Consider the following 22,016-nt stretch of genomic DNA (forward strand, 5'->3'; position numbering starts at 1 on the left):
TAAAAAGACATGTCTTTATTGTTCATTCTTCATTGGAAAAAAAAAAAAGTTATTTATACAGAAAATTACTCACATTCCTGAGAACACAGATTGATCACAGTAGATGTCAGACGGGCGCTGGGGAGAAGGATCATGAGCTTGAAATGAGACTGTTGTCGGGATAAACAACAGTGGACAAAAAAGACAATGTAAAACTTCTCATCTTCCTGAGACGTTTAAACACACACATACACAACCATTTAGTTACAGACTGGTGCGGCAGGAGAACAATTACGACTCAAACCGAGGAGGGAGTTAGACTTTTTCCGTAAAGCTCTGCATTAATCTGTGTATCAATTGAGCTCTGAGAAATGAATGTCAGTAGTACAGCATTTCAGTCGCCTCAACAAAGCTTGAATCAAGACACAAACAAGAATCCTTCTGTTTGTAAGACTAAATCCAGACTTTTTTTAATGTGAATCAAAATGTGATGAAAATTGACGTATGGCAAAGATGGCTCACACCACTCAGATTTGACAGCCTTCCTCCTCACTAGACCTGAGTAGACAAAAAGAAAAACAGCTCCATCTACCGCAACACTGGGCTCATTGCAACAAAGCAGCAACTGCTTTTAAATACTTAATATAGGAGGATTTTAGGTAAAATACCCACATAAATCAAACTAAAAGTGGGCTTCAAATTTACTGTCAAAACATCTGTACTTGGGGCTCGGTGAAATTCAAATCAAAAGAAAAAAAAAACAAAAACAGAATATATAAGCATATTAAACATACTAGGGATGGGCATTTCTCTGTTACAGTTTGACAAACAGTATTGAAATGGATAAAAGATGGAAACAAGTCAATAAATCCAACAGTCTACATTTAATATACTTTCTACAACACACATTAATGAGCTTATGTGGCTTATTTAACAACTCTGCTTTAAAAATAATATTAAATTATATTATTACTGGAGCTGCAACAATTAATCCATTTTATGTCTTTTTTTTAAAGAAAAAAACAAAAAAACAAAAAACAAACTAAAAATTCTGTGATTTCAGCTTCTTAAATTTGAGTATTTTCTGCGTTCTTTACTCGTCCATGACAGTAAACTGAATATCTTTGGGTTTTGGACAAAACAAGACATTTGAAGACGTCATCTTGGGCTTTGTTTGACATTTTCACAATTTTCTCTTATTTTATAGACAAAACAGCTAATCGATTTAATTGAGAAAATAATCTACAAATTAGTCAACAGTTAAAATAATTGTTAGTTGTAGCCCTAATTAAAATTGGTCTCTAGGATGACTAGCAATTAGTGGCGTTTCAGCTAAAAATTTGGAAGACAAATGTCAGACTACGAAATCATTTTTGGTTTCTGTAGCCGCATGGGTCGGTTAGTATTTGCAGCAAAAAAGGCAATGTTATTTGCAGTAACAATACAATGTAGAATTTATTTTCCACTAGACGGAGCATTAACAATATCAGGACAGTTTAACAAGCCTCCCTCAAATAACATTCATTCATCTTTTTATTGAAACGTGAGATAGGTAATGCAAAAAAAGATAATAAAAGATTAAAAAAAAAAAAAAAAAAGAACAAAGTGGCCCTAAATCTGCATAAACCCCACCTATCTTGACATGTATGTAAAGATTTTAAACAATTTCCAGTCATCAGTAGTTTAAAGGAAATGTCTGTTATCCCAAACAATTTATTTTGCTGTAAGTTATAATTAATAGCATCCTTTATATTCCCATAACACACATATATCCAGGCAGTCAAGTATAAAGAGATATCACCCTGTCATTTTATTTCTTATTAAAGCTAACTGTCACACCGTCACCTCTGCCTGAGTTTATACTGCCTCCACACTGACAGGTGGAGCATTCAAACTCTCCCACCTCTGCATCATCATACATTTAAACATGTTCACCTGCAAACTCTCTCTCACAATGTTTGTTCTATAAACAACAACTGTTGCAACTACTTCTTCTTCTGCTTTGTTAAAGAACACACATAAATGTCAGACAGTATTAGTTTCCCTTTGCAATTAGTAAAACTTTGGAAAGGGGAAGAGACTTAAAATCTCATATATATATTTTAATTCTAATCTATTTCTTGAGGAAATTAATGATACATTTATCATGCCCATCCCTAATACATCAAGTCTCGCTAAGCCAAATGTAACCCTATTTTGAAAGCTATTTGTCTACTAATATACATAAACCTTTGCAATATAAAGTCATCTTTGTAAATATAGCATTGTATATAAAATTAGAAAAGCATGGCAAACAAAAAACAAGGGCTTTTTTTTTTAGAAGTAGACTGGAAGAAATTATATAAAGACAGGACAGCCTCCCATCAACCAGTAACCAAATAATGACTCAGTGGGGCTCAACTGTAAACACAATGAACACTCTTGCTTGTTGTATGAAGAGCAATTGTGCTTCAATTAGGTGTAACGACATAGGATTACTCACACTTAGCACAGTCAACAAAACACAGAGTAAAACAACTACACTGTTAGTGAGAAGGATGCAAATCATGGTCAACACTTTACATTTAAAAAGTCGAAACACTGACAAAAACATGGATGGAAGACAGATGCACTTTTCCTGCATATCGGGCATCGACTCAAAAAAGAGCACAGATTGTCTCAGGTCTGAATATGTTGTGTGCTTTTAGCTGGACTTTAAATCTACACCGGATCTACAGAATAAGCCTCTCATTTATGACCACGAAGAAACAGCTCTTCTGTGCAGTTACAGGGGGGTTATTAAAAGTTTGCAACTCTTTTTCTCCTCCTCAAATCTAGCACAGCTAACCCATCTCACAACACACTGCGTCCTCCGGAACCGTCTCAGCTTCCTCTTCCGCTCATACTCAAAGACTGCCTGCGCAGCAACTTTAGCTCTTTAGAAAAAACACTGTGGCACCACCTGACATGAGTCTAAATCCAATGTACACCAATAATAAAAAGGTGCGAAGAAAGTTAGTTACTTCATCTTTCTCAATGGTGTTTAACTTAGCCTTGAGTTAAATGTTAATGTTATTTGCCTTTCTAATGATGTTATATTCACTTTTTGTCATATTCAGCCAAAAACATCCAACAGAGTGTACCACAAAAAAGCCTCCAGAGAAAGTTTTATTAGATTGAGATCCTCAAACATACATACCCTGACTAACTTCACCTTTAGCTTACCTATTAACCATAATTTAGAAAGTAAACATACATGTTAAAAAGGACAAATACACAGTTTTGGCACTACTCTACGAGGATCTCTTCAGTCTTTATGGGTTCCAGTGGGGTGCCAGAATTGGACAAATCAGAGCCTTCATCTTTGGAAAACTCCTCACGCTGGAGCAGCATCCCTGCGCTCGTGTTTCCCTGTAGCCCCACCAATCCCCCTTGAGTAAAGCACAAGTGTTTGATCACCTCGTTGGGACTGGAGAAGGTGGTCGCACAAATGTTACACTTGTAAGGCTTCGACGAGCCCAAGAACATTGCCTCCATCTGGCTGGCGTCGTCGCCCGCGGCGCACAGCTCCATGCTCTGTCGGTCCACCATGGTGTAGGAGTCGGCGCCCTGGTTCAGGCACACGTGGCGGGCCGCCTGGTTGGCCCGGCAGAAGCTCTTGCCACACGCGCTGCATTTGAAGGGCTTGCCCGTGTGGATGTACATGTGTTCGCGCCAGTGGCTCTTCTGGATAAACTTGCGGCCACATGTGGAGCACTCATACTTGCGCCGCTTCACTTCCCTGTCCAAGTCGGCACTCTCCAGGTTGTCGATGTCCGCGATGTCTGACGGAGGTGGTGTGTCTGCCTGAGAGTTTAATCCTCCCACCCCCCAGCTGGATGTGGACACTTCTGCTTGTGGAGAGTCTGAGTTGGTACCTGAAACAGGCGTTTGCTCGCTGTCACTGATTATCTCTACTGCTGTGGTAGCGGCCGAGGCACTTGACCCTGCCTTCATTCCCTTCAGGGCCCCCTCTAACTCCAGCATGCTGTTTTCTCCGGTCATGGCAGGTGAGAGTTCATTGCTGGGCTCAGCTGGCGCCTGCTGTAGAGCCTGGGTGTGCTGGAGGAGATGCTCTCTCAGCAGGCTTCTCTGGGTGAATCGACTCCTACACAGATGACACGAGTAATGCTTCCTAAAGGACGAGCTCCTCTTCATGATGCTGGGCTTTACGTGAAGAATGGCGCCGGCTGAGGAACCATCTGCACTTAGCAAGTCCATTCCTCCCTCTTCAGCTGTAGGCTTGGTGCCGCTGGTTGAGGCCTCCGCTTCTGGTGGTGAGGAAGCTAGCTTGGTCAGGAAGGAATTTGCGTATGGAGCTGTGGCAGCTGGCGTGGACGGATACTTCCCCTCTGAGCTCGCCTGCTCCATGTCAAAGGGTGAGGAGAGCTGCCGTCTAGTGGCCAATCGAGCAGACAGCCCTACCTGCTGGTCGGAGATCTGGATGCCGTAGAGGGAGGTGGAAAGGTTGATGCTGTGCTGCTCAGCGTGTGAATACACAGACTGGCTGGCCTCCTGCAGGAGTGGATAGGCGTGTAGGAATCTGACGCCCTGCTCCAGCCGTGCGGGATCTATCAACTGGGGTGCGAGCTTGCCTGTGTACATCAGGTTGAGGAGGTAGCTGAAGATATCTGGCTGTATGTCAGCAGCCTTCAGGCGCACACAGTCACTGAAACACAAAGACATTACGGTTAACAACTGACCCATGTCTGAGGTCTTGGATAATGTTGTCCATTATGAACCGCAGTGACTGCTCCTCACTTCTTCAATCTTTACTATACGAAGAAAAATCTAGTCAAGTTACTGGTCACAGGCTGCTGAAAACTTGCATGCGAAAAAGGTTAAATCCACACTAATAAGTTTTCGTTTTAAAATGCACAACTATTGCTACATTTATGCCCTGCGTCCACACTACTCTGGCATTTGGGAACCCCTGAAATGGAGACCTTTTTAAAATGCTGCAGACCCTGTTTCAGTTTGAAAACTCTGTGGTTGCCTTTTAGTCTGGACAGATGGAAACAGACACTTGTGCAAAATGTGACGCAGACACCCACATTTACTTCTCAATTTGGGTCTTACTAGTTACATTGTGTCAAATCTAGACATTATAGCTAAATTTTATCCTTCGTGTGTCGGTACTCCTTTCCCATTGCCATGGCTTCCTTGTCGCTGTATTTGCTTGAATCTGTTTTCCGCCGCCTTGACTGCCTTATACTCAGGTGATACTTTCAGTAACGGTTTGCTCTCGTCATTTGTCGGAGCAAAGAAATCTCTTCTCTTTCCAGTCTCCATAGTATTGTCTTATTTAAGCAACCAACTGCAGAGTAGAAAATCTACTTCCTGTTTACACTGGTATGCGCATGCCTAGTGTTCATAAATGGTCATGTGAAATACGTTTTCAGGCATGTTAGTATGGAGGGAGATTAATTCTTAAACAATGCTAAAATGCTAGTGTGCACAGAGATTGTTTTAATTTTAAAATGCCCTTTGTTAAGATTAATTTGGGGCTTTTTGCCTTTAATTGATGGAGCAGATTCAGGAGGAGAAAGAGGGGAAGACAAGCAGCAAAGGGCCACAGGATGGAATTGAACCTGCGGCTGCTGCAGCAAAAAGAGCCTTAATACATGGGGCACCTGCTCTAACAGGTGAGCTACTGGGTAAGCCTAAAATACCATTTTAAAGTGAAAACATAAGTGTGAATGTGACCTTAATCTGTTTGGGTCTGTATGTCCTTTAGTGAGGGAATCTCACCATAAGACATTATCAGGGCAGTACAGATACCAGTTTTGACTTTAACGCCCTCACAGACCCTCAAACTTATCATCTCAATTAATTCCACTGATCATCAAAGACGCAAATTGTGGGTCATTACACTGAAATGATTAAGACACAGTCCAGTGCTAAACTACAGAGAAAAAAATCCTTCCATGTATGACAGCATGAGAACAAATGACGCCCGGGCCACACTGCCTACCTCTATCTGTGCGTGATGGCTACCTTGCCATACTGCTGTGGCTGGCATTCCAGTGGTGTTCACACAGACAGCAGTGCTGCTGCAGCGCCACTGTCTGCCAGCCCTTTCTTTCTACATTTAGTCTGTATCATATAAAACCACATTGAAACCCTTGTGTTAATAAATGAAGGGATTCTGTCCACAGAAACGCTAGCGGGCTTTTAATTTGAAATGGAAACAAGAAGTTTTGAGTTAAAGGTTAAAGGTTGTGTAGGTTTTGGGGGCATCTATTGGTAGAAATGAAATGTAATATTCATGACTATGTTTTCATTAGTGTACAATCTCCTCAAACTAAGAGCTATTGTATTTTCTCTTTGTGCATTGGCCACCAAAGTGTTCCTACATGTTTGGCACACGGGAGAAGCTTCAGTTCTGCGACAGTTTCAGTTCTCACTGCTACATGCCACTAAATCCTACAGACTAGGCATTTAAAAATACATACTTATATATTTTTTCTTGTCTATATTCTACAGATATAGACCTTGAAACTCTAGTGAAATGTGTGATGTTGCAGGTATGATGTAAATGGAACTATAAATTTATCATGTTGCAAACAGAGCGTGTCACATGGGGAAAAAACGGTAAGTCTCCAAATCTCTAGATGAACTGCAGCCGTGTCATGCCTGAGCCGCGCTGCTCACACAGGCAGTGACTACTCTGACCTGTTAACATAGGTGCCAAAACCAAAAGCAAGAGTTTCTAGATTGCACATGTGCTGCTCTTGTAGGCAGTGTGGCCCAGATGTGAGTGTTATTATGACATGGCATCTGTAGGTTTGGGCAGCAGAATTTGGTGCTGTGTTCATTCTCTGAGATGACAACAAAAAGTATGTTAGCTTGGTATTGAGCTTGTGTCCGACATTGTTTTAAACATTCCTCCTGTACCTGTCCTGGTGGATGAAGAGCATTCTGAAGTAATTGGAGAAGGCAGCGAGGACAGCTTTGTGGGCTTTGAAGAAGACATCTCCTATAGCCACAGTGCAGTCGCACAGGAAGCCAAACTCCCTCTGAGCGTTAAGCTGCTGCAGCAGGATAAGACCATGGTTGGCCAACTCCATTCTTCAACCTGCACAAAAGGCGCACAGAAACACACACACAAGCAGCAGTGAGTTTCCTGTCTGGAAGGAGACCAGAGTTTATTGTGACCACAAAGTGTCAGGCTGACGGGGGTGATCTAACGACCTTGTAAAGGCTAGCTTAACACAAGAGTGAAAAATCATTTTGGGGCAGTGGAGACGATTTGTCTGGCAATAATGTCACAGAGAATTAGGCCAATTAATGGTGTGGTCCAGCAAACAAGAACATCCCAGTCTAATATGATCATTGTACAGTACAAGTAGGTATTTGGACATGTTTTCCAATGTAATTGAGAGCAAAAAAAAAAAGTTATTTGTGAATTCAAGTTTATTCTAAGAAAACAGAGATGTGAAATATTACTGTTCTGAATAACCTTTGAACAGCAGATATTTTTAAATTGATGACAACCACAGTGTTAAGGCTGCTTCCTTTTACGGGCTGCGTTAATAGACTTTAAACAAGCTTTGTACACAGACAGTCAACAATCTCAATCTCAAGAATACCATTTTCTAGGGATGAAACAGTGACCAAGGCAAAATTCCTTATGTTTAGTATTACCATTTAAAATAAATTATCATTAAGACCGTGTCTGATAACTTCACAGTAAATACTGTCCAGCTAACTAAAGTTAGCAACAGTTTCCAGGATGCATGGCCACATGGTGCCATCTTTAATGTTCATGCACATATGGTTTTCATATGATAACACAGGGTACGTATGTTATTTTAGTCATTTCTTAGCTCAGCCACCTGTTTCACCCGTAGAGACTAATTTCTGATGGGGTGTGCTGTGTGCTACATTGACCCAATACAGCATCTCTGTATCAGTTTCAGAATCAAAAGAAAGGAGCGTCCATATTTTCCATATTTTTACTGAAAACTGGTACCGATACCACCCAAACCTAGTGCTGCTAGGTTTAATAGTGATTTTCAATATAATTTCAGTGTGTGTATCAGTACTTTTTGGATATTGTTGGCACATTTTAACAATACAGCAATAATACTGACAACTGTGATGATTTTGGTCGATCACTGGTCAATCTCTTGGGGTGGTGGTATGGTTAGGACACAAGCTAATTACAAAAACAATGTCCAATTTCTGGCACACACTTGAGCTGTAAAAAAGGGTAAATCTATTCTATAGACCCTCTAATGTTCAATGTTCGTCTTTCTTTAACAGAGCTCCACTTTAAAATCAGTTCTCACAAACGAGCTACAGAGGGTTCTGACCCCCAAATATCAGTGAGAGACACTGATAAGAAGTAGGTAAAGTAGAGCTTGTTATCGCTGCAGTTTGTGTCTCTTTGGAAACTGAGGAAAAATTCATCTGCATGACTTGGTTCAGATGGAGCCCAAGCTGTCCAAACTCAATCTCAAAGGACACTTCTGAGCTATGCGCGTTCCGCTGACCAATCAGATGGGTGTTGTTGACCCTAAAGGTCACTGGAGGACTACATGGGCTCCAGGCCATCACATGATCGGGACTATGGGTGTCGACACACATTCCTAAAGCAGAACTGGTTCTACCCCCTTCCAGTGGGGAATGGAAACAGCCTGTGGGCAGGGTGAATCTCCCCTCTCCAACACTTTCTCCACTCCACACAGCCTAAGGTATGAGGACAGAACATGATGGATACCTCATCAGCTGATTTACATCAGATAATCAGACATGTATAACTCTACATGTGCCGTGCTGGTTACAAAGAGAGTGAAAAAGCCCCCCGCACATGTGTATCTCATCAGAGAGGTCAGAGTGCAAAGATGTTGGCACTGCAACGCTCCAGGAAAAGGCTAGGTTTCCGTATCTTGTGCAAGGGGGTGGGGGGGGGGGCTGCAACAACAGTCACTCAAGATGTAAAACACCCGCCAACCATAACTTCAGTAAACACACAGCAGTCAGTTTATTAGGTACACCTAGCTACACATAATACAGTCCTATAAATCCTGCATTACACTGAGGGGTGTTTCTAATGCTGTATCCACCTCATTATATCAGGAGCACAGACTAAATGAAAGGTGAATCAATTAGTCAGTTAACAGAAAACTTAACAGGCCCTTTTCTTGATTATCTTTGACTGTTTTTAAGCAAAAATGCTGAACACTCTGCCTTCTAGCAGTTTAGACAAAACTTGGCAATTTCAGTACATTGTGAATGTGTATAACTTCTAGGGAACTATCCTTAAAAATTGTGTTAGGAATTTTCTCTATTTTCTGACATTTTGCAGAAAATAATCAGCAGCCTTAATTGATAATAAAACTGTTGGTTGGTTAGTTTTGGCCATCGACTTGACACCTCTCATGCCATTAATGTCAAAAGACTAAGTATTAGAAATACAATTCAGCTGCACCATGGCCCCTTAAGTTAACCCAACACCTCTCTAAACAAAAATTGGATTCATGATAGTAGGATTTATTGCAAAGATTTTAATTTGATATAGATGTAACAAAAAAACCTGCAACTGAATTTACTCATCTTGTCAGTAAGCCTGAACATGCAGCAGCTCACCCACCCTGCAGCATCCTGATACATTTAACAAACAAGATATAGTTTCATTCATGGTTGCACTAACCCTTTAGCTACTAGTGTTACTTCCTAATTCACCACAACTCATTGACTGTTGCATCCCAGAAGATAGCAACTGCACACACCTTTTCTTTACACTTACATATCAGATATTTCATGTGGTTTTCAGACTTGATTTAACACGTGACAGAAGCACAGGACGAACACATTGTCGCTGCCAGTTAAGCCACGTCTAAACACTATCAGTAATATTTCCTTTAACTTACAAAAGATGGATCATTCCTTCCACTGAATACATTTTTAATAATATCAGCATTACACCTAGGGCTAGGTGATATGGACCATATCAGATATTGGTATACTTTTAACCAAATACTTCTGCATTGATATAGCCACTATATTGTAGGGTCTAAAATCTAAGACAATATCTAGCCTTATATCACAATATTGATATAATATCAATATACTGTCCAGCTCTATTTACACCTAATTCTTGCTGCAGCTTTCTGCCAGTATGTCTCTTTCCTGTATAGTTTCCCAGTTGTTTGAAAGGCATATCACACACTGTATTTTATTGCAGGATTTAACTTGTCCAGTTGTTACTTTGGTAGTGTGTTTCCATACAACAAACATGAGTATGGTTTGCCTCAGCCTCACAGCCTCCACCATGGCTGTTTGGTGGCTCCACAGATCTTTAACGATTTCTGGATAAGAGTAATGAATATGCTCCTTTCTGACACAACTATTGAGCATGTGAATTCAACTCGTATTCACATGATGCAGTAAGTTAGCCACAGCACCATGTGTTAATCAATACTAACTTGTTTGCAACAATAAAGCACCGCCCCTGATGTGATGTAGACACGTGGAACAGTTACTTCCGTAGTGAGACTGTTATTCTGAAAATACACCGTTAAAACAGCCTGTGAGGAAAGTAAACACGCTACGGCAATGAAACAGTTCAATAACGCGGTTGGAAAATAGCAGCTGAAGTGTATGAAGCATTTTAACAGGGAGGGTGAACAAAACGAGGGCGCCTCGGCTGACTCCTGCCTCTGCCTCGGGTCTTTCTCGGTTGCCATTGCTAGCGCGAGAAAACGGACATGCACGCACGCGGGGCGCGCGCACACAACACACACACGCGGGGAAAGAGAGCGAGAGAGAGACAGAGACGCAAGGGGGATGGGGTTGGTCACGAATGCGTTTCTTTTAACTTCCCCGTGACAATTACAGTTAACCAAAGCGCACAGAAGTCACGAAATAACGTAACAGCACCGGTAAAAGACAGGGTGAGTGTGTAGCTACAAACAGCCGTACCTGCACTCCGCTTAAATCCGTGGAGTTTGCCGTGTCGCCGTTGTTTGTTTGTTACCGGGGACTCGTCCGTCCTCTCTGGGCTCGCAGCAGCTTGTACTGTTCCTTGCAAACGCAGCATTCGTTGGCGGCGGAGAGGGTCGTCCGTCGTTGTTTTCCGGTTAGGGGTTTTACGTTACAATCACATGACTGTGGGTGAAAACCAGCCAAAACAGCCGTTGAAAAATCCGTTGAGCAAGGGGGCGGTTGAGTTAACGTTAATTTCCCGCACTGTGTAACCGCCGTGAGAGCAACCCCCGCTAGCCAGCTCTCTTTTTGACAGCCGGTGAGTTTGAACATTAATGGCTAACAGCTACGCTGACTCACCGTATGGCAGAGGTATAGTCGCTGTGTGTGTGTCTGCCGTTAACGACACGTTAAACACGACACTGAAGTGTGATTGTGAGTTTGTGTGTGTGTGTTTGTGTGTTTGTGTGTGTGTGTGTGTGTGTGTGTGTACACTCTCTCTCACTGAAATAACGATAAAACATCGCTTTGCCCTCAGTCGACTCACATTTGCATCTGCACGTTAGGTACCATACCAGGTTTTCAACAAGTTTAAGGAAGTATACAAACATTTAATGTGAGCATGTACATTTTGAATATGTTTAATGAACAGTATATCAACATCAAAACAAGATTGTGGACTTAATAACAAGAATATTAAGATATTCCTCATGGTCTAGATATCAAAAATCTTTATGACCATTATAGTGACTTTTCTCATTTTGAATCATATACAGTTTATATCTTATAAGGAACACACGTACTGATTATGATGAATTATATAAGGAGATAAAACAAAATCTTACAAAATATAAAGTAACTACAAAATCACAACTGAAATACAACCATAAATTTAAAAAAAATCTTCATCCACTATTTATATTAAAGTAAATTTGGCCATGAACTCTTATCTCCTGCTAATATGCTACATTATTTTATTTTCTGCAGTTTTAATCTCAAACACAACCCTCACATTTGCATCTGCATTTTAGGTTGGAGCTGATCTGATACTAGATTTTGAACCAGTTTAAGGACGTATACAATTATTTAATGTGAACATGTACATTTTAAATATCAATATACCAATATCAAAACAAGACGGCAGCCTTAATGACAAGAATATTAAAATATTCTCATAGCCTAGATATCAAAATCTATAAAGTGACTTTTCCCAATTTGAATCCATATCGCCTTTGTTATGAGTAACACATACTGATTATGATGAACAATACAAGGATGTTAAACAAAATCTTACAAAATTTAAAGTCACTAGTGAAATACAACCATAAATTCAAAATATCTTAAATGTTTTGTCGCTGCAAAGTATCCACTAGCTTTCATATCAAAGTGAATTTGGCCATTAACTCGCATTTCCTGCTAATATGCTACATTATTTTATTTTCTGAAGTTTTGATCTCAAACTAAAAGTATAAATAAAGGCTGACAAATACAGACACACAGTAAAAATTAAAGTGTAATGGAGTGAGACACACGCCCCACAGTAATTTACCTCTTAAGATCATAGTAGAATATAATTGTTTAAATCTCATATTTGATTTGAAAACCTTCTTGAGTAAGAATTTTTATTTTACTGTAATCACTTGTCCTGTCATTATGAACCATAATTTCAGTAACAAAGCAGTGTGAAAACTACAGTAAGTGATAAGGCAAGGCAGGGCTATAGGTAATTTATTTTTTAAAGTGTCATGTACAATGGGCACAACAAACATATCAAAAACAAGAGCAATACCTTAATGGGAGCAGAAGAAAATGTAAAACGCCATGCATGTCAAAGTCAGTCATTTTCAAAGCAGATATGAACACAAGCCTGTTCCTTAGACATTACTGCTATAGTAATTTAGGCACATCTGAGGCACAGACTGTGCTTTACACATCAAACATAAAACACCATCCTATGCTGTTGTTAGGCATTTGAAACAACCTGAGGTAATGGAAACACTTATATATGTAAAGCACAATTCATACTTAGAGGCAATTGTAAAGTGGTTTATATAAACTTCCAATTTTAAAAAGATAATTTATGGAGCTCATTTGTTTTCCTTTCAAGGGACTACATTCAAGGCTGTTATTTTACAATGGCCCTACTTGGAAGCAGAATGTGAATTATCTGTGCAAATAGGGAAAAATAGGGGTGTAAATATAGACAGTGCAGGCAGTGCTGTTGCACTGGGGCCCATGTTGGGTGGAGAATGGGCCCGTTTGAGTGATAGCCACCTTGGAAAAAAAATGTGATCAAAGAAGAATTCTCATTCAATTAAAAACATTGTCATTTGCTATATATGCCCCTGAAAAAGGCAAAACCATCTCTGTCATGTTTACTTTTTTCTTTTCTTTTTTAAATAGTCAGTTGCATCTATAACAAAATAATACGCTTACTCTGTAACTATAAACCAACAATTAGAATTGTTAAAGTAATAATTTCTTAAATTTCTTTGGTCTTTTTTGTTATACACAGATATGTGATGATGTTTCATGGGAAATATGTATGTTAATGTTATTCAGTGTCAGTTCTCTGATCATGTGATGAGACATTATGTGTATGATAGCGTGCACTAGGGCCCATCATAATAGGGTGCATTGGGGCCAATTGCAACTACCTTACGCCACTGAGGGAAAACCTTCACATTCCCTTTCATTAGGAAAGTTGTTACTGTTGATGTAATGTAAAAGTATAACACCTTATTCCTACAAAACTCTTATTAACTGTATGACACAAGATACTGAATACAGGTTCAACTTGTGTTTGACTGCCCATACCAGACTAGGGCTGCGGCTAAAACTTATTTTCAGTAATGTGTCAATTATGTTCCCTATTTAGTGATTAGGTGTTTGGTCTGTAAAGTGCTGATCAGTGTTTCTCAAAGCCCAAATATCTTGATGTGTCCACAACCAGAGATATTCTGTTTATTGTCAAAAGGAGTGAGGAAAATAGAAAATATTCACATTTAAGAGGGTGGAATCAAACAATTTTGACTCCTTTGTCTTAAAATAATTAGTCAGATTGATTGATTATTAAATTGTTTGGTGATTAATGTAATAGTTGACAGCTAATCAAACAATGTTCCAGCTCTACCAGTCAATATTGGTCACTGGCATGCACTGGTTTGTAGTCCAGGTGTCATTGTAAGTACAAGATTATAATGTATTATGCCAGTTCATACTGTATGCTGTTCGGCAGCCCTTAACCGTTTTCTTTTTCTCGCTTTCGTTTGTGATGTTACACTCAATTCCAAACATGCAAAAAAAAGGGCAGGGAAATCTATAAAATGGTACCAATATCTGCATGAGTAGCACAACAGCATTTAATGTAACACTTGAGCCTATTTGATTAAACTTCTGCATAGTAACCTGTGCTCACCTTCGTACACCATGGCCAACAGTGTCAGACCTGCGTAAACCTACATTTTTGTGACACATAGCTTTTGTGGAAAAAAGAGTAACTACCCCTGCTTCTTGTACACTTAATGGGGACTCCATTTAGCTGTTATTTTTTGATCCCATTAGAGTGTTGCCTGCTAAAAAAGCCTGTGAGTTGATCAGGTCAAAGGGGTTTTGATGAGAAACCTTTTTTTTAAATAAAGTGAAATACCAGAAGAGGGGAGCTGTGGAGGTCTTGGAAATAGTTTTCAACCAAACCACACATTGCATGGCACAGGACATGTAGGAGGACCTTCGCACAGACGCACTTTGGAGTCACATCAATATTTTGTCATCAGATGTTGCCCCAGTGTAAACACCAATTTTTTTTCCAGACCTTTCATTACAGAGTTGCATTTCAGCCTGAGGACAGGGAGTCCACAGGAGGACCAGACTAAGCAAGTTGTAGCTCTCTGAAAACGCTTGCTCGGCAGGCAGAGAATAGGTGGAGAGTTTGTGTGTTAAAGGAGATGAGGGGCTGGAGACATGGGAGGGGGCTGAAATGCTTATGAAGCAGGGCCTGGGGACCTTTAAGTTTTTGTATTGTCAACAAACAGCAGATCATTGGTGCTGTGCTGATGGACTTTTAAATCATTAAGGTTATGAACACTGCTGAGATGATGCTGTGCTCTTGTTTGGTCTGTGCTGTTTGTGTATTTTTTAATTTGTGTTGATGTTTTTAAAATAGAAAAACTTGAATAAAAACTAAAAAAAAAACCCAACAGATCCAAATCTCATCTTATCCACAACATAAGTGAAACTTAAATGCAGGCCAAAACATTGCTGGAGACCTCTGTTAAAGCAATAGTAGATGGTAATGAGGGCAGAACAAAAGCATGTTTACTTTTGCTGAAAGCCCACAGCAGGGTTTTATTGAAAGAAGCAGATAAAGTGTTACCACACAACTGTTTTTCATCATTAAGATCAATCAATACAGTCTAATCAATAGATTTTTACGATAATGCTCCACCATTAGGAGAAGTTATGTACTCCGGTCTGCTTCACTTCATATGGCTTTCTTATGGCCCATTAATCTCTTTGCTGTTTTCTTGTTCTCAGAGGAGCTTATTCAAAAGAGATGCAGTCTGAACTTTCACATGACTGCCCTGTCACTGATTTCCACTAAATTGATTTTTCCTGCAATAATGCATTTTCAAAAATACAGCACAGTCTGCGTGAAATTGCTTAAAACATAAAATGTGCAGCAAGATTTGCGTCAGATTTGGCCAGTTCTGACGTCAGGGCACCATTTCAAGCGATTTAACCCTCGACATTTTCAGCCGCTCAGATGAAATGCTCCATAAGCGTACTGTTGCATGAGACGGCTGTGTGGTGAGCCGAAACACCTGTTTAAACAGGGCCTTTAACGTTAACTGTCGCCCTCCCCCCGTCCGTGGCCTGTTTTGAAACCGGAGTGGTGAGTCACTCCTCTCTCGGTTTAGAAAAACAGATCCGGCCAGGCTGGGGCCCGGCGGGGGGATGGGAGGCCGGCGGTGGATGAACACCGGAGGTGGACGCAGCTGGACTCCCACTCCTAAAGACCCCACATCCTGACAACGGCCAGTCGTGTTCCCATAGAGACCTAGGCTGATCTGAGAGAGGGAAAAAACACCGTCAGAAGGAATTAATACGCGGTTTTTTCCAGCATAGTAATCTTTGGAGCAGCCAATCAATTGATCATATTCAAAAAAGGAGAACCAAGAGTGCAGATCTGCCAGTTCCCCAAAATGGACCGCAACCCTTGTGGTAGCCTATCTTTGTTCTTGTTATGTCCAGGGGTGGAAGTATTCCTGAAGTACCAGTGTGTTATATCCTTTTATTTTCTACTTTTTCAGTGAGAAAAGAAAACATTCTCCAAAACAGATAACGCTTATTTTCATTGTCGATTAATCCGTCAAATATTTTCTCAATTAGCCTAATCTATTAGTTGTTTGGTCTGTAAACTGTTGATCAGTGTTTCCAAAGCCAAAGATGAAGCCCTCTCATACCTTGTTTTGTCCACAACCTAGAAATATTCAGTTTACTATCACAAAGGAGCAAAGAAAATAGAAAATATTCACATTTAAGAAGCTGGAATCATTTTATAGACAATGTTGACTCTTTTATTTCTTAACAAAATGCTCAGATTGATTGGTTAAATGAGTTATTGGTGCTTAATTTAATAGCCTACTTGACAGCTAATCAAACAGTGTTGCAGCTCTGCCAGACAATATTGGTCACTGGTTTGTAGTCCAGGCTTCATTGTAAATAGTCTCCTAGATTATAATGTATTATGGCAGCTCATATGCTGTTTGGCCAGCCCTTGACTGTTTTCTGTCTTTCTTTACGTTGGGAAGTTACACTCATTTCCAATAACGTATATAAAAGAGTGCAAATAAAGGCAGTAAAACCTATAAAATGATTTCCAGCAGCATTATCTTAATGCAGATGATATAATCAGTGGTAAAATGTTAAAGAAAGAAAGGTCAGCTTAATTAGACTCGGCCATTATAGTGAGGAAAATATATACATATATTATTAATATAGCCTATACAACATTAACTTATTATTTTAAACCCACAACTGGCTCTACAATCCTCTATAGCAGGGTCTCAAGCAGGGACTCACTAGAGTAATGCTTCCTCTTACCAAAATGCTACCTCTTCCTACTCTACCCCCTCCTCCCCTGTTTCCCGCCAAAAAGCCTTGGGGGTTCGAATTCTGCCCTTTTCTGGTAGGGTGAATCAATGTCTCCATGACAACCGTTGCTCTGGACGACAAGGGATGCTCGGGTGCTGCTGCAACAACAGCATGCCGTGCGCAATGCGGCAGCGCGTACCACTCTTAGATCCAACCCCGAAAAGATTAATTTTTAATTATGTTAATGCTGAAAGCTTACAGGTGGTACAGAGAGCGAGTTGCATTAAATTAAATTAAACAAGGAAAAACGTAGCATCTTTGGAGAACAATCGCAGCAACATACATGACACACAACTTGCCAACGCTGCAGTTTACGCATGAACCACAAGATGGCGGCATTGTATCCTGAATAAACCCAGGTCTACAGGGAACCAGGAAGCAAATATTACAATGTAAAATATTTGTCACCAGAAACACAGGACGTCAAATTTGGTACAGTCTACATTGTTGCTGCTTTATCCACAGAAAATACGCACGTCGCATTGAAGCCTCTAGCCGCGAGCAGACCCCTTCACTTTGTTCCTGTCCTCGTAATTGATAAAGTTTCATTTGAACAGCCTCTTACAGCTAGAAAGATGGCGGCCCCGGCGGCGAATGAAACTGTGCATGGAGTTCCTCCTTCACTGTCTGCTAAAGTGGTTGGGTACGTTGACAACTTTGTCACTATGTTTAATAATGTCGCTAACTATACTGCTGTATCAAAATGGCTCCATAAAGTTAGGACTGTCGTGTTCAAACTAGCAGTAGCATTAGCTTGTTGCTAACAGACATCCACGAAGTTGCTAATCACTGAGTGTAACGCTACATGCTAGCATACGACGTTAACTCAGTCAGCTCAGACAAATGTATATTTTGACAGCTTAGTTATACCAGTTAGTATTTTTGGAGTTGAAATGACTGCAAAATAAGGGCTAGCGTTAACTTTACATCTTGCTAGGTTAATTAACGTTAGCTTGCTAGCTTACAAGTGCATACACCTGCTGTAGTATGTAGTGTCAGTGTAACGTCAATAGCTCTGTCGTTTCTCTGCAGGTCATTTGCCTATTTCACAGTGAAAGACAGATTGCCGACCATCCTGACCAAAGTTATAGACACAATACATCGCAACAAAAACAAGTTTTTTGAAGAATATGGAGAGGTATGGATTCTTATCGATCAGCTGGATTCTGGTTGTCCTGAGGCTCATATGAAAACTTGAAATTGAGCTTACATGTCTTTCCTCTTTATGTTTATACAGGAGGGTATCGAGGCAGAGAAGCAAACAATAGGTCTGCTGTCCAAAATGAGGAATGAGCTGCAGACTGATAAGCCAGTAATACCACTAACAGATGGCCTGCAAGACACAGAGTCCTGGAACCAGTACCTGGAGAGACAACAGAAACTGCACGGAGACCAAGAGCCTGTCAGCTGGTTCAAGTCTCCATGGCTTTATGTGGAGTGTTACATGTACCGCAGGGTACAGGAGGCCCTCTGGCTCAAGTAAGAGGCAGTCGTGTCTTTTCATAGGAACTATTGCTGCCGTGATTCCTGCTTTTGAGTACATGTCTTTTTTCCCCATGCAATATATTGCATTATTTCTTAGGTCAAAGTCAAAATGGTGGGGCAAGTCATTTTATATGATGATAGACCATTGTATTGCAGAACAATGGCAATTTGAGCCATCAAGTTCTTTCACTCTGTTATTCTCAGAAAAATGTGAAATGAAATTGCTTCATATACTGCAAAATTTAGTTTTACTATTTTCATAAAAAGTGTTTAAGGATATTGCATCATCATAATGTTTGCTTAATGATAACAAAGGTAAATATTGGAATATTGCGGTATTAGAAGTAAATACACCCTCTCTTGTTCCTTCATATTTTGTTCTAGGTCATGATTGTATTTTGCTTTTTTCCAGTCCTCCCATCAGTGACTATGATGTCTTTAACGAGGGAAAGACTCAGAGCTATTTTGAGTCTCAGCAGGCTGTGATGGCTTTATGCACATACACTGAGGGCATTAGCAAGAATTTGGAGGAACTTTCCAAGAATCAGCTGTTTGAGCATTTTGACAAACTGCTGCAGGTAAGTTCTTCTATACCAGCTCAATACATGACAATTAAAGCTGCACTAAGCAATAATTTTAGATCAACAGTGGTTCAAATGATGATATGTAATGTGAACAGGTAGCTTGTATTGACAAACCCACAGATTTGATTACCTGCCTCTGCAGCTCCCCTCTCTTAAGAGTCTTTTAGAATTTTTTCATGGCCCTCAACTTCGAAAGTCAGAGAGTGATGCAGCAAGTATTGTGTCAGTCCTGTGTAACTGTACTCCTCATTTTCTGTAACCAGTAAAACATTATACCATGGTGGAAAAGCTAAGTAGCTATCCTCTGAGTAAAATTTAACAACTTAATGCTTCATCCACACACATTGTCACAGTGTAGGAAAGCACATCCCTATTGCCAGATGACTGACAACTTTGTTTGGCTTTTTTTTTGTATCTAGCCTTACCATAAAAGCATGGTGGAGTTACCAAGTTAGCTAGCTACCTAGCCAGCTGCAGTCAACATGGCAGTTTTGGATGGAGGAAAGAGTCAGGAGTGTGTCTGGATGACACACACCTTAAAATTTATGACTAACATTATTGAATATTATGTGTTACAGTGTCGAAATGGGTGCCACTATTTCTATTAAGAGAAAATAAGATGTCAGAACAGTAGCCACCACCTTACAAAACATACTAGATGTTAACCGATGAATAAGTTTCGATGATTATACAGCACTCATTAGGATGTTTTACGAACTAACGAAAGTCCATGACTGAGTGAATGCCACCACTTCCTGTTTAAAATGAAAAGCTCTCCAACAGTTTTGGCATTGTCCAGCCATTTACAAGACTCTGATGCAGTCATGTTTTCAGTCTGACCGCTCTCATCAGCTCCCTTTCTGACCCCTGAAAGTTTTAGTGAAAAACTGTGACAGATGATGAATGGATTAAGTCAAACAAAATATTCTGTCCATTCATCTATATTCTGTACCATTTATCCTATTTATTTGGGTCAAAAGTGAACACATTACAATAGGCTGACGTTTCTTTCTTTTTTTTTTATTTGACTCTTACTAGGTTTCTCTGTGGGGGAACAAGTGTGATCTGTCTATCTCTGCCGGCCAAGAAAACTCACAGAAGACCAGTCCAATAGATTCCCTCAGCAGCCTGCAACCATTCATCCTGGTGAATGACACCAACATGGTATGGTCAACTCTTATTTCAGCCCAGAGACCTGGACAGTCTGAGAAAACCACTGGGGTCAGAGTGGACATTGTTCTAGACAATGCTGGCTTTGAGTTAGTCACTGACTTGGTCTTAGCAGATTTCCTGGTCTCCTCTGGCCTTGTCCATGAGGTCCACTTTCATGGCAAATGCTTGCCGTGGTTCGTCTCTGATGTCACAGCTAATGATTTTCAGTGGACCATCCGGCAGACCATGACGGCCAATCACAGGTGGATGTCAAAGAGTGGTGTCAAGTGGAATACCTACCTGAAGGAAGGCGTGTGGTCCTATCATGATCATCCTTTCTGGACGCAGCCGCATGAGTTCTGTGACATGGCGGCTGATGCTCCAGACCTGCATGCGACCCTGCAGGGGGCAGACCTGGTGCTTTTTAAAGGCGATCTCAACTACAGAAAGTTGACAGGGGACAGGCAGTGGGATCACACAGTGGGCTTTGATACTGCGCTACGGGGTTTTGGGCCTGCGCCACTGTGTAGCCTGAGGACTCTTAAGGCCAACATTCAAGTAGGTCTGCAGCCGGGCCAAGCTGAGAAGCTCACCTCCCAGGATCCAGACTGGATGACCAGTGGCAAATACGCCGTCATTCAGTACCACAACTCAAAGTCAGAAAAGAAAGACTGAGGATCTCACTGAGAAGACGTGGATTCAGAGGAATATTTCAGTAAGAAGTCCCTCAAGAAGGAGTTACCTTTAAGCCATAAGACCGTTAAGTTACATGAGGTTAATGATGTCTGTGTTCCTCATTGTCAGTTAAGTCTTCATAATGTTTGATACAGAAACGCACAGTAACAAATATTTAACAGGTATTTTCACAACATTTGTACCATGTCTTACTTAAAATGTTAGCACTTTAAGATCTAAATGTTTTCCCATGATTTGAACACAGTTGTTTACGACGACACGTTTATCCTCAGAGGTAACATACCAAGATTGCTTTTTATCACAAATAGCTAATGTGTTGTGCTCAGTTGTATTAAGTCATATAGTGTTTACAGGTTAATGTAGATGCTGTTAACAGTCACGGAGTAAAAATTGGGCTTTTTAAAATCTTCAGCAGCAATACTTTTCTTTTTGCATGCAGTTGAGGAGAGTGATGAGAGATGTAATATATAGTTATTTTTATTTCAGCTCAGCTCAGGTTGTTCTACTGTTGCACTCAGTGTCTTTGATATATGCATGCATCAAAACATGCAGACAGCCATTTAAAGTCACCTAAGGGAGATCACAACGTAATTTGGTAACCGCTTTGCTCTGTTTGAAAGATGGCAGACTGTTATCGGGGCAGTGTAATAATAACAGTGATGATGTGTGCTTGTGTAGATTAAAATGGCAACCCAGACCTCTGTATCTACATAGATAAAAATGGATGTCCCTGTGCACACTGTTATGTCATCTAAATTGACAGTGTCAGTACTTCAGAGGTGATGTTAACTGGATTCTTCTCAGTGCTGCTGGGGGAGATGATATCATTTTCATTAATGGGATAATTTGATTTAATAAACTGTGTTGACTTCTGTTTTTCCCCACTGTCGTACTTTACAAGGATGAGAGATTTTTTTTATTAATGACATTTGACATAGTGTATGAATCCAGATTTATTAATTGCAGTCAACACTGTGCCAGTGCAGGAACAGCATTTCTGAACCAGTTCACCAA

The 22,016-nt window shown here is 40.4% G+C and overlaps 2 protein-coding genes across 4 annotated transcripts; one reads left to right on the plus strand and one right to left on the minus strand.

Moving 5' to 3' along the window:
- Positions 1 to 11,066, minus strand: zbtb2b (zinc finger and BTB domain containing 2b). Its single transcript, XM_033649063.2, has 3 exons — positions 10,927 to 11,066; positions 6,895 to 7,075; positions 1 to 4,666 (listed from the first exon to the last, which is right to left on the minus strand). Exons 2-3 carry the CDS (start codon positions 7,065 to 7,067, stop codon positions 3,247 to 3,249), a joined length of 1,593 nt encoding a protein of 530 aa, XP_033504954.1. The 5' UTR covers positions 7,068 to 7,075; positions 10,927 to 11,066; the 3' UTR covers positions 1 to 3,246.
- dcph1 (damage control phosphatase 1) lies at positions 10,796 to 21,876 on the plus strand. Of its 3 annotated transcripts, none has more exons than XM_033649064.2 (6): positions 10,796 to 10,898; positions 17,551 to 17,728; positions 18,118 to 18,223; positions 18,323 to 18,564; positions 18,983 to 19,148; positions 20,193 to 21,876. In XM_033649064.2, exons 2-6 carry the CDS (start codon positions 17,661 to 17,663, stop codon positions 20,979 to 20,981), a joined length of 1,371 nt encoding a protein of 456 aa, XP_033504955.1. In that variant the 5' UTR covers positions 10,796 to 10,898; positions 17,551 to 17,660; the 3' UTR covers positions 20,982 to 21,876. The 3 variants fall into 3 exon arrangements, with proteins under 3 accessions (XP_033504955.1, XP_078029956.1, XP_078029957.1); XM_078173830.1 differs by lacking the exon at positions 10,796 to 10,898 and adding an exon at positions 11,123 to 11,248; XM_078173831.1 differs by lacking the exons at positions 10,796 to 10,898; positions 18,118 to 18,223 and having other exon boundaries at positions 15,056 to 17,728.
- Positions 21,877 to 22,016: the final 140 nt, after the last annotated feature.

The sequence above is a fragment of the Epinephelus lanceolatus genome, chromosome 13 (genome assembly GCF_041903045.1).
Source record: "Epinephelus lanceolatus isolate andai-2023 chromosome 13, ASM4190304v1, whole genome shotgun sequence".
Classification (NCBI taxonomy): domain Eukaryota; kingdom Metazoa; phylum Chordata; class Actinopteri; order Perciformes; family Serranidae; genus Epinephelus; species Epinephelus lanceolatus.